Source organism: Physeter macrocephalus, chromosome 8 (genome assembly GCF_002837175.3).
Source record: "Physeter macrocephalus isolate SW-GA chromosome 8, ASM283717v5, whole genome shotgun sequence".
NCBI classification, from domain to species: domain Eukaryota; kingdom Metazoa; phylum Chordata; class Mammalia; order Artiodactyla; family Physeteridae; genus Physeter; species Physeter macrocephalus.
The window spans coordinates 43,104,582-43,114,660 of record NC_041221.1 but is presented as its reverse complement, the minus strand read 5'-3'; the positions used below and the strand labels follow the sequence as shown (position 1 = coordinate 43,114,660).

At 39.6% G+C, this 10,079-nt stretch overlaps 1 protein-coding gene across 1 annotated transcript in view; it reads right to left on the bottom strand.

Moving 5' to 3' along the window:
* Positions 1-9,841, bottom strand: part of SUB1 (SUB1 regulator of transcription) — a 19,522-nt gene extending 9,681 nt beyond the window's left edge. Inside the window, exons 1-3 of the mRNA XM_007122607.3 lie at positions 9,747-9,841; positions 7,166-7,238; positions 4,905-5,027 (exon numbers count right to left, since the gene is read on the bottom strand). Of these exons, the coding sequence (XP_007122669.1) occupies positions 4,905-5,027; positions 7,166-7,237 (195 nt within the window). The 5' untranslated portion in view covers position 7,238; positions 9,747-9,841. The remainder of the gene's footprint in view (positions 1-4,904; positions 5,028-7,165; positions 7,239-9,746) is intronic.
* Positions 9,842-10,079: the final 238 nt, after the last annotated feature.

The following is a 10,079-nucleotide window of genomic DNA, read 5'->3' as shown; positions in this document are numbered from 1 at the left end:
ACCGCAAAAAAAAAAAAAAAAAAAAAAAAAAAAACATATACATATATATATATATATATATATATATATATATATATATATATATATATAAAAGACATTAGGGAAATACAAAGTAAAACTACACATCCATTAATTAAAGTGGATAAAATTTTTAAGACTGGTAATACCCAGTGAGGATGTGCAGCAATTGGAATCTCAAACACTGCTGGTGGGTCTGTAAAATGGTACAGCTACTTTGGAAAACAGTTTGACAGTTTCTTAAAGTTAAACATACACTTAACCTGTGACCCAGCAAATACATCTGGTGTTTACCCAAAAGGCGCAAATGTCTACAAAAAGACTTGTACAAGAATATTCACAGCAGCTTTATTCCTAATATCCCCAGACTAGAAACAACCCAAATGTCCACCCAAAATGAATGGATAAACCAACTGTAGTACAATCACACAATGGAATACCAATCAGCAATAAAAAAGAACAAACCACTGATACCTGAAACAAGGAATGATCCCGAAACATTATGGTGAGCAAAGGATGCCAGACACAAAACAATACAGACTGTATGATTCCATTTATATGAGGCTCTAGAACAGGCAAAATAAATCTCTAGGGACAGAAATTACATCAGTGCTTACCTGGGGAAAGGGAATGGACTATAAAGGGAGGTCTAGAGGGAACTTTCCAGGGTGATGGAAACGGCCTCACTACAAAAGCATGTACATTTAGAGAAAGACAAATATCATATGATACTGCTTATATGTGGAATCTAAAAAAATGGTACGAATGAACCTATTTACAAAACAGAAATAGAGTCACAGATGTAGAAAACAAACATTATGATTACCAAGTGGGAGGAGGGAGGGGAGGGATAAATTGGGAGATTGGGATTGACATATACACACTACTATACATAAAATAAATAACTAATAAGACTACTGTATAGCACAGGGAACTATACTCAATACTCTGTAATGACCTATAGGGGAACAGAATCTACTTGGGCTGGCCAAAAAGTTCGTTCGGGTTTTTCTGTAAGGTGTTAGGGAAATCCTGAAAGAACTTTTTGGCCAACCCAATAAAAAGAGTGGATATATGTATATGTACAACTGATTCACTTTGCTGTACAACAGAAACTAACACAACATTGTAAATCAACCATATTCCAATAAAAATTAAAACAAAAATAAAATTTTAAAAATACATTTTTTACAGCTCACCAAATTATGCTTTAAATGTGTGCATTTTATTGTATATGGATTATATCTCAATAAAGTTTATTTTTAAGAAAAGACAAGAACCTGCCCAATAGTTACCTCTTCCTTGAGGAGAAATAAAGCTGACAAATTCTTACCAAAAAAAACAAAAAAACTAACCACAGAAAAATGAGGAGGTAGTAGTATAGATATAATTAAAAGTAGAAAGAATAAAGATCACTGCACTTACATGTCATAGAAGAAAACAATCACACAACAGAATGCATGTATTTTCACACACATATAATCTGGAGGTTAACAAGAAAAAAATAATATGTACGTCATACAGAACAGTGATTCTTAAATTTTTTTGATTTCCTGTCCCCTTTGGGGTACTGATGGTTATAAATAATCCCTTCAATTCAAAAAAAACCCAAATAAAATATTAATTTCATGGACTCCCAAAATAAACCCCCAGGTTAAGAACACTTGACTCTGTAATAACATAATTTAAAAGTAACAGGTTTATCCTTAAAATCATCAAATCAACTAAAGCAGTATTACCGATCCTTTGTGCTGAACTTTGAAGACGAATAGGGATCTCTCTGAAGAAGAATAGGGATCAAAGTCCCCTGCCTCAATCATTCTGACCTTTTAAGACACAGGTTACAAGACAGTTCTCCAATCCACATCACATAAGTCATCTCAGGTAAATTATATCCCTTCGGAACCAACTTCTCAAAATTCAGAGCTGAAGAAACCAGACAAAAGCAAGCATCTAGTAGTATCTCCTCTCTACTCAGGAATCTGCCCAAATCATTCCACAGCTTAAAAGATTAGCAGAGTGACTTTCCTTGGGCACAATTCTCTTCAAATATTACATTTAGAGAGCTGCTTATGTTTGATGCACATTGCTTTACCAAAATTTAAAATCATTTCCTCCAGTTCTATTCTCAAGAGATGGGTATTTAGGTTAAAAAAAAAAAAACAAAACAAAACCCTGTCTTATGGCTACTAAGCAATACTCAAACAACTTTAATTTATATTTTAGATTTGTCTTTGGTAAAGTATACCTGATAACCCAGGTCCTTAAAGATACTAGCAATGTCTAAAAAAGTTCCACTCTGGGAGCTGTCTTCAAGGCATTTTCTTGGTAAATGAAAAATATAGGAAATACATATCTCTATTTTTTTAATTAAATAAATAGAATTTTTTAAAACTTTACAAAACACAATGAGCATAATTGATTTTCCTTCCAAAATCCCCATCCTTCACCTGTCTTTCCTAATAAAATTATCAAACCATTATTAGTAATAAAAATGAAGTCCTCCTTTTAAATTACATAACCAATGTATTCACTAGGTCTGTGAAAAGTCACTCTGAAAATCAGGCCTACATGATCCTCCTAAAGGCACTTTCAAAAGGGTGAGGAGTCTAACAGCCTTTGAGGCTTGGGAACCTTCCAAATGAGGGCCTAAGAACTGAACTCACTTCTTTTGGTGAGATAACTTCCCTATAAAAAAAGAACTGGTTTCCCAAAACTGCTCTAATAGAATAAAATCTCTAAATGTGGGCCCTAGTTTCTTTATCTGTACAATCAGGAGTAAGGGAGACAAGATGAAAGTCATTAATAGGCCACAGATGCTCTATTATCCAAGTACAAGCAGGCATACAGTGAACAGAATTGATCAGAGAAGAGCCCAAGATAACTGCCAAGCAAATACTTCAAAGTTTTTACCCTTAGTACAAACATTAAGTTGAAATATTCCAAAGCAGTCCTTCATTCTATATAGGAGGAAAGTCTATGAAAGGAAGGGATACTTTCGTGCAGATTTTACATTTCATTCTGCCACTTAAAATAGCTTCCCACTGCACTTAGAATAAAACTAAAACTCCTAAAACTGGTCTCCCAACAGGAAAGCCCTGAAAGATCTGGCCTTCACCTTCCTTATCAACTAGACCTCCTACCTACACTCTCAGCCAACTTTCTAGGCTCCAGGAACAAGGGCTTCATAATTCCTGCACAATCCAAGCTCTTTCCCACTTCAAGGCATCTGCACATTCATTCTCTGTCAAATTAATCTAATCTGCTCCTAGTTCCTCTAAAATATACAAAAGTCAGAAGACTAAAACCCATAAAAATCGATCTGCATTTTGTCACTTTTCTTTTTTACATAATTTTTAACTTAAAAATGTATGTATTTAAGATTTATAACATGACTCAATGTACATATTCCGAGTGAAAGACTACTACACTCAAGCTAACATATCATCTCCTTATACTTACCATTTTTTGCATGATCAGTGCGCCTGAAAATCTACTTAGTACATCTCCAATGTTCAATACAGTATTAAGCATAGCTAGCATGTGTCTATTTCTTTATCTAGAGTTATAACAAGACAAAACTGAGTAAAAATATCCAACTTCTATTTTCCCATTCTCACATTAATCCTGGTACTGTCTTTCAAGGACATCAGTAAGTTTAAAAAAAGAATAAATAAGTGCACACACACACACAAGCCTTACTTTCTAGTCAAGTAAACGTCTGCAGTCTCATCTTGTCCAACCTTCTGACTTCGACTAATACTGATGTCTCCTTGAAACGCTTATCTTGTTTATGCTCCCACAAAGCACTTATTTTTTTCTTGTTCCCATTACTGTACTCTTCCTATTTTCCTTTACCTTCTCTAACCTATATCCTTTTTTCCTTCCGTCCTGAATATCACAAGACATGTCCTCAGTCACCACCTCTTCTCCCTCTGGTTTATACTTACTTCAATGGAAGGTTTCAGTCAACCATACTAATGATCCCACATGAACAGTTCCCAACTAAGCCTTCTAGGTTCTAAAGCAGAGACACTTTATCACACTTATAATCAGATCCAAAAGGCCAAACTTAACCACCTCTGCCATTAAAACTAATTTATTTTCCTCATAGCTATCAATGAAACCTTCATCTCTATTGTCTCTCAAATTTAAAACCAGTCTTCATTGATTGCTTCATTCCTCTAGTCCATTCTTCCTCACCAGAGATCTTAATCGTCACTATTTCATCTTCTGGAAAAACCATCTAAGCCCTTATCACCTCACATAATTTAGCCCCACTGCCTCTCCCATAAATCCTTCTTGTACCATGATGCCAATGACAAGTCTCCCTAAAACAAGATAAGAAACCCAAGGAAAGAAGCTATGCCAGTCCTGAGTAATTTCATCAAAGCCCTCTAATGAACTTCCCTCACTTTACCTCACTACTCAACCTTAATCCCCACAATATATAAACTGAGGGCCCATTTTAGTAAACCCATTCACCCTTTCTGTTATCAAGCCAAAACTAGGCAGGTCACATTGCTGCTTCCCCTCCAGTAACATCCCATCCATACTTCACAGCCCAACACTAGACCTACCTCCTCCAAGCTGCTCTCTAAACGTGCAGTTCTCAATCTTTTTTTGCATTTCTCTAACTTTTAAATTCCCATTGTTTTAAATACAGCAAAACTACAGAATTCTAGATTTTAACAATCATCTAGCATCATATGAATTGCTTTCATTTCTACTAACTTGTTCTTGTATTTCAAGGAATATCCTTAGTCAAGAGAATTATAACATGCATAAAAAATTATCATGCATTATCAGATTAAGGTACTTTTAACATTCTTTAGATCAAGACAGGTAATAATTCCTCTGGAACTAAGGAAATTAACCCACTTTACCTGAAACATGTTGTCATCTCTGCTGCTGCTGCTCTGCTTAGAAGATGACAGGGCTCTTGAAGTTTCACCAGTCTTTTGCTTCTTTACAGGTTTTTCTGGAGCAACTTGCTTTTTCCTCTTTAACTTGAAAGAAAAACAAGAATATGGTTAAAATCTGCATAAGAACAAAACACATCTCAGGTTCAAAAGATTCCATTACTTTTCAAGACTTAAAGGATCAAACACTCAATTTATTAATTAAAAAAACATAAATATATACACAAGCAAGTTTCATTTGACAACAGAACTATGAAACTAACCTAGCACTGCTATCTAGTACAGTGTTTTCAAACTACTCTCAGAAACCCAAAAGATATTTCAGGCATTAGACCGGTATTCACCAGAGAAACAGTTATTTTATAGACTGGGATCCCTCATAAAATTTCTTTGGGAGAGAAAAACGACGGGAGTACGGGGGCTGCTGCTTTTGAATAAACTTAAACTTTCGGAAACCACAAGTCTAGTAAACTAGTCAGTTACTTACTTTTACAAAGAAAATGTACTAATTAGGAAAAATACAACCAACTTATGATTATTTATGCCTGCCTATTCCAAAAAGGACTTAAATTGGCTTAGCAAGTTTATGAGCAGGCAAAGCTAAGAAAGGTATTTTGTACTGGGCACCAGAGGTCAACAACTCATCACAAAACTTCCTCATCACAAAAAAATCACTTAAGATAAAGGGTAATGTGTTACACTAGCATTCAAAATCAAAACAATGTTTTAAAAGCAGCATTACTCTAAAAGTTTTTCATATAGCTTCATTCTCAAAATGAGCTAACAGGGACTTCCCTGGTGGCGCAGTGGATAAGACTCCGTGCTCCCAATGCAGGAGGCCTGGGTTTGATCCCTGGTCAGGGAACCGGATCCCGCATGCATGCTGCAACTAAGAAGCCCTGGAACCACAACTAAGGAGCCCACCTGCCACAACTAAGACCTGGTGCGACCTAATTAATTAATTAATTTTATTTATTTATTTAAAAAATGAGCCAACAGTCTATGAAATCCAGTAGAGTTCCCAATCCAAACAGTAGAGGGCAGTCATGTTCCTTAGTGGAAGGTATATAAACTATTAATGTTTTACCAAATTATGTGATGCTAGGTAAAATACTGTTATAATGTATGTAGTTATGTACACAAACTGAAAGACTAGATTCATTTAATGTAAGTGCTTACAGGATTAACAATATTATTTGGGATACATAGCAAAGATTAACTCAGTTCAATAAGCAGTAAGCAATTATTCTTTTTATCAGGGTCTATATAGTCCCTGTGGAATGGCACATACCTGGCACAAAAAAGCTCAATAAAAAACTTGTTAAATCAATGTATTCAAATGCTATACTGTGTGCAAGTTAAAAAACTAAGAGACATTCCCTTCTCGAATATAGCCACGCATGCTCTTTCAAGTTTTTTTTTCAACCTTCCAGGTGATATTATACTATGTACTTCCCTATCAAAGTCCACCTCCTCCAAGATTCTCATATAAGCTCTCTTTTCTTTTAACTAACACTGCTAACTGAGCTCAGAGACACAACTACGTAAGGTTCTAGGAGATAAAGGACAATTCTGCATGGAAGAAGCCCTGACTACAGTGTGAGGTGCTCAGTTAAGCAGAACGCACAGTTAAGCTTATAGCACAATTATCACCTAATGCAGAAAAAGCCTCTTCTATCAAAATGGGTAATTTCATGTTAGCTTTGCTGGGTGCTGATTTAACTAAAAGAAGAGGACCAGAGTAAATAACATTCTAATTTAAAGTGTACCAAGCCAAATTTTATGTAATCCTTGAAGGCTGGATAAACATCAAGGCTGAGAAGACTGTCAAACTGACATCTGCTTTCAAGGAGTTCAGATAATTTGGCTCAACAACTACACAGAATACCTACAGATTAGGAAGATTACTAAATAATGGCAAATAGTGGCTTTGGCCTAAATCTAGTGCTATTCCCCTAGGGAGCCTTAGGAGTCCTAGAAAGCCACAACAGGAAGCTTGTTAATGTCAGAAGACTTGCTCAAGTCTGACGTCGGGGCTTGGCGTGTGCGTGTACAACAAGCACCCTAGGCACTTTAGTCAAGTGGTTCAGGGGCCATCTGCACTTTCAGAAACATCCATCCAGTCTCTCACTTTAAGATTCTGATACGCTGTGCAGTCCTTCAGCACTGGATGTGGGCAATACTGCTGAATTAAGTATTACAAAAATCACATGGTGCATAGTCACCTTTTTGTCAACTTCACTGTCAGAATCACTGCCAGAAGAGCTTGAAGAAACAAGTTCCTTTGACTTCGGCATTCTGAAAGAAAAATACATTATGTAAATAATTCATAATCTGCTCTATTACCTTCAACTTAACTCTCCCCCAATCAAAGATCCAAGAAGTTCCACAGTTCTTTCTACCATTTTTGGTACTGGAGTTGTTACACTGAGCACAGAAGTTATGCTACAGAAGTTATGCTCTTAACCTGTGCTCTTCCAAGTTGAAAATAACATGCAAAGTGAAGAGTTCTGAACCCAGCAAGAAGAACTAAATGTCATACACATCTCATACTCCCACACCTCTCTCTTTCTCAAAGTCAATGGGGCTTTTTATACTTCATTTTAGCAGGGTTAGATGTTTATGTTTAGGGTAAACTGCAAAAAGGCAGCTGACAGCAATCACTGTTAAAACCAAGAAGAAATAAGAATAATTCTCAGTACTGCTTTATACTTGCCACTGAGGAGACTTATGTACAATTATTCACTGCCGGAACTGATATCAACTTACACACGGCATGGTGAACAACTGTACTATACAGATGTCAATATCTAATTAATTTTACCATTATAATCCTATTTTTCATGTTTTGTATATGTTCTCAATTTTTTTGGCTTTTTGACCATGCCAATCAAAGGAGCAAGTACTGAATCAAAGTCATACATAATTCACAGTTCATTTACATTTTACACTGATTTTCTCCTCTGGAATACAACTAAAATTTGAAGAATCTGCTTATGGGAGGGACAAAACCTTTCCTCCAAGTCCTACTATGTCCCTAGTTCCCCAGGTCCCCCCAGACAGAGGTATACAGGCCAGTGCCTTGCTTTCCCTGTGGATGTTTACAGAGTGCCTGAGGGCAAGGCAAAGTCTTGTGCTTCTATGTTTCCCAAAATTCAAGGAATCTCACGCTGTACCTCTTTTCAAAGCACTTATAATACCAAGTGGTAAAATGCTTATTTTCAAAGCAAGTATCTTTTGCTCTCTCCACCTCCATCTCAGAAGAGACTTGAGTCCTATTAACTTCTGTATGCCCTAAAGGGTCCAATATACACAACATACACTATAATGTTTGCTGAAAAAAGTGGAAAAAAAGACTTCAAAAAAACCATAAGTCATCCAGATCTCGACTAAACTTGCCATTAGCAAGGGCACTGAATATATCCCAAAACAGGAAGTCAAGGTAAAAGAAATGGGCCATCCCTAGTCTAGCCACTAAATTCAAAAAGCTCAAACCATGCCCAAGCCAGCATGTTGACTTTACCTGGCAATTTCTTGATGCCAAGAGTAGTAAATTCACAGGGGAGCAAGCAACATTTATAGCCACGTTTTATACATTAATCATGTTACTGCTCCGCTTTCCAACCTAATCTCCAAAATCAATTTAGTTGTTTTTCATGCTAGGTAATAATGCTAAGAAGCATTTTTTTTTTTAAAGGTAATCCAACTGAACGTACCCTGTTTTTCACTTTGAAACAGTCAGGCATAACTATACCATCTGCTCATGAAAGGTTCCTGGGGGCCTAAGATCATTTCAAAGAACCACCTCGTGTTTAACCCAAATAAGTCCATCCGACACGAAAACAAGGTAACGGTAACTAAAGCCAGCCTGTTTGAACTTCTAACAAAATATATTTTCACTTTTACTTCATGAGCCTTTACCGTTCCAAAGGGAAAAAAGCGGGGGGGAGGGCGGCAGGCTCGCAATTCTGGCGAGGCGCTACTAACAGCGCTGGTGTGGAATATATACAAAACACAACTTAAAAAATGAAATCTCCGATCTCTGATGAAAGCATGGGGAAGGAGGGATTAGAAAACAAGAGGTGAAAATAAACTAAGACTAAAAGGCACGCGAATTCGATACAACACGAGGGTGATAAGCACCAAAACGGAGGAAGGGGGCCGCGAGACGCCAGGCAGCGGCCAGAACCCCGGGGCTGACAACGCCTTGGGCGGTGGGAGACAGGTCGGTCGGAGGGGGCGTGGGAGGCGGCGACATGCGGAGGAGACGGCGTGGGAGAGGAGGGACTTGCACCAAGCGCCATTTTCTTCCCTCGAAGAGCTCACTGCCCCCCAGCAAAGCAGCCGTTCACTCCCCCAGCGCCAGTCTCCCTCGCCGCACCGCCTGCCTTCCTCCGACCGGGTCCCCCCTCCGGGGGGCAGGGATGAGGACCCCGGAGAGACCTTGGCGCAGGCCCCGCAAGCGCCCCCGCCCGGGCCGCCGCTGCATTGTCCCGGGGGCGCCCCGGCCCCCTTCCCGCGGTTCCTCGCCCCCGCCCGGCGCCGCCTCCCCCGCCGCCCCTGGGCCGTTCCCGGGGGCCAGCTTCGGGGGCCGAGAAGCCTGAAGCGCGTGGGGCGCGGGGTCGGGGACGAGGAGGGGTCCGGGAAGGCCGAGGAAGCATGGGGGAGAGCAGGCAGCGCCGCCATTTCCCGCGGCCGTCGTCGACGAGAGGGACCGGGGCTGCGGGCGCGCAGCGGCCGGGCTGGCAAGGTGAGGGCCGATCGAGGGCGGTTTCGAGGGGGTGGGGGCGGGGTCCGAGCACTCACGCTCCGCTCCTGTAGCCGAACTGCCTCCAGCTCGCTCGCTCGCTACTGACAGAGAAACGGAAGTGACGGCAGCAAAGAGACGCCAGCCCCGCCCCGCTGAGACCACGCGCACGTGATGGGGCGTGGCCTCCCCGGCGAAACCAACACCGAGACCCTTTCCAGGGCCTTAAAGGGACCGCCCCTCATCCTGAACCAATGCCACGAAAGTGAGATGCAGCGAAGATTGGATTTGACTTGTGAGTGAGTGAGGGAACGAATGAAACATGAATGACAAGCACCGAGCTTTGCACTTGTTCCATAAATGTTTTTTGTATTAAAGTGAAATGTCTGAAA